This window comes from Mandrillus leucophaeus, unplaced genomic scaffold (genome assembly GCF_000951045.1).
Source record: "Mandrillus leucophaeus isolate KB7577 unplaced genomic scaffold, Mleu.le_1.0 Scaffold55, whole genome shotgun sequence".
Lineage (NCBI taxonomy): Eukaryota > Metazoa > Chordata > Mammalia > Primates > Cercopithecidae > Mandrillus > Mandrillus leucophaeus.
Window position 1 is genome coordinate 1,274,666 of NW_012105919.1, and position 2,055 is coordinate 1,276,720.

Genomic DNA, 2,055 nt, shown 5'->3' on the forward strand with positions numbered 1-2,055 from the left:
ATTCTCCTGCCTCAGCCTGTTGAGAAGTTGAGACTACAGGCGCGCGCCACCACGCCTGGCTAATTTTTGTATTTTTAGTAAAGACAGGGTTTCACCATATTGGTCTGTCTGGTCTTGAACTCCTGACCTGGTGATCCACCCACCTCAGCCTCCCAAAGTGCTGGGATTACAGGCATGAGCCACGACGCCTAGCCCAGCATACAGATCTATAAGGTGAACCTTAGAGGCTCATTATCCCCTATCTTATGTTATGAACGAAACTTCAAAAAGCAACACAGGGGCCGGGCTCACACTTGTAATCCCAGCACTTTGGGAGGCCGAGGCGAACACAAGGCCAATCACAAGTTCAGGAGTTCGAGACCGGCCTGGCCAACACAGTGAAACCCCATCTCTACTAAAAATACAAAACTGAGCTGGACATGGTGGTGGGCGCCTATAATCCAAGCTACTCAGGAGGCTGAAGCAGGAGAATCGCTTGAACCCAGGAGGCGGAGGTTGCAGTGAGCCGAGATTGCACCACTGTACTCCAGCCTGCCGTCTAAAACAAAACAAAACTAAACAAAAGCAGCACAGGTCACAAGCTCACTGAGTGAGGCACTTCTAAATGTATCAGGGAAAAGATAGCTATTGACAGCTGACTTCGGGGTGGATTTGTACAATTTCAATCTGCAAGCTGCAGGACCTTTCTAAGTCTCTCTCACGTGAATATCAATAGCGTTGCCTAAATATTAAATGCTTTTTCTTCAACCCAGATAATGGGGTCATTCATAAATTAAACTGATAACAACCTTTCCATTCCCATGTTCACAAACACTACATGTGGTAGAACCAAAGATACTAGGCAATTATTCTGAGATCAGATTAAAAAATAATTACTGTCATAAAAAAGTTACAGAACCATTTGTTCCAATGCCAAACTCTGCCTCAGCATATGAAATTTAAAGTAACCAAAAACTTAGTCTCACCTGGGAAGGGAAATCAAAGTGACATTTGAACCCAAGTTCAATGACAACACGTCCTTCAACTTCAAAGCGAGTGCTTTATTCATTCAGAGTTTTAACAGCACAGTATCCCATAGCATACACAAAATCTCCTAAGGCGTACATTATGATAAAGTTCCTGACTGCTTGTGAATTATATTTAGCCCTTTCTGCCAGCTCTCTCCCTGGTCTCCCACCCCCCAAAGGTATAACTGGAATAGGCCTCAGGGAGCACCTGTGGCCTGAAAAGGCTGTGACCAATCTCAAAGCTTTCCCGGCTGCAGTCTACAAGTAGGTTCGACCATTCTATTTTGGATTAAGGAGACTCTGCCAACCCCCAAGTGACCGCAAGTGGACAAGATCAATTTGGGAGAACACGCTGTGAGGGTTTCTTCGCCAAGCCAGCAGCCCCCACAGCCAGACTGCGAAAAGGGTGAAGATTTGGTCACCATCCAGGCGGCGAAATAATACGGCCGGGCTGTCTGGGGGTTCACGACTGCCCGATCCCACAGCCTGGGCCGGGCTGTGGTGTCGGGAGCACGCGAAGAGGCAAGGATCCCCGGGGCACGCGAGAGGGAACCAGAGCGAGGTTAGGAGCCTGCAGGTGTCGCCCAGGAAGGGGACGAGGTCGCCCAGGGCTGGCACGGCCGAGTGAGACCGAGAGTGTGGTTCTGGACTCGGAGAGACCGGTCACACTCTCGGGTTGTGACCTTGAGCACACGACTTGACCGCTGTGGGCCTCAGTTTCCTCCTCTCTAAAATGGGGGTCGTTCAAGCGGAAAACGCGCCTCGGAGCGCTTGGCACGGCGCCTGGCGCATAGTAAGCGCTCCCTCCATGTGAGCGCTCTGGCTCCTTTCGCCGCCGGGAGGAACTGGGGAAGCCCCGCGCGGGGAGTCCCCGGGAGGCGGATCCGAGGCTGGGGCGAGGGAACCGGGCCGGGGACTCACCCAGCACGTCCGCGGAACGGTGTCGGGCCACGAAGCACGCGTCGTCCCCGTAGCACGCGCCCTTCTTGAGAAGGCCCTTACGGAAGTCCTTGCCGAAGCCGCAGCCGGCCGTCACCAGCCCGTAGTC

General features: G+C 52.4%; 1 protein-coding gene across 1 annotated transcript in view; it reads right to left on the bottom strand.

The window, feature by feature from the left end:
* Positions 1–2,055, bottom strand: part of PPTC7 (PTC7 protein phosphatase homolog (S. cerevisiae)) — a gene marked incomplete at its 5' end in the record, with an annotated part of 49,519 nt that extends 47,464 nt beyond the window's left edge. Inside the window, one exon of the mRNA XM_011997933.1 lies at positions 1,929–2,055. Coding sequence (XP_011853323.1) covers positions 1,929–2,055 — 127 coding nt within the window. The remainder of the gene's footprint in view (positions 1–1,928) is intronic.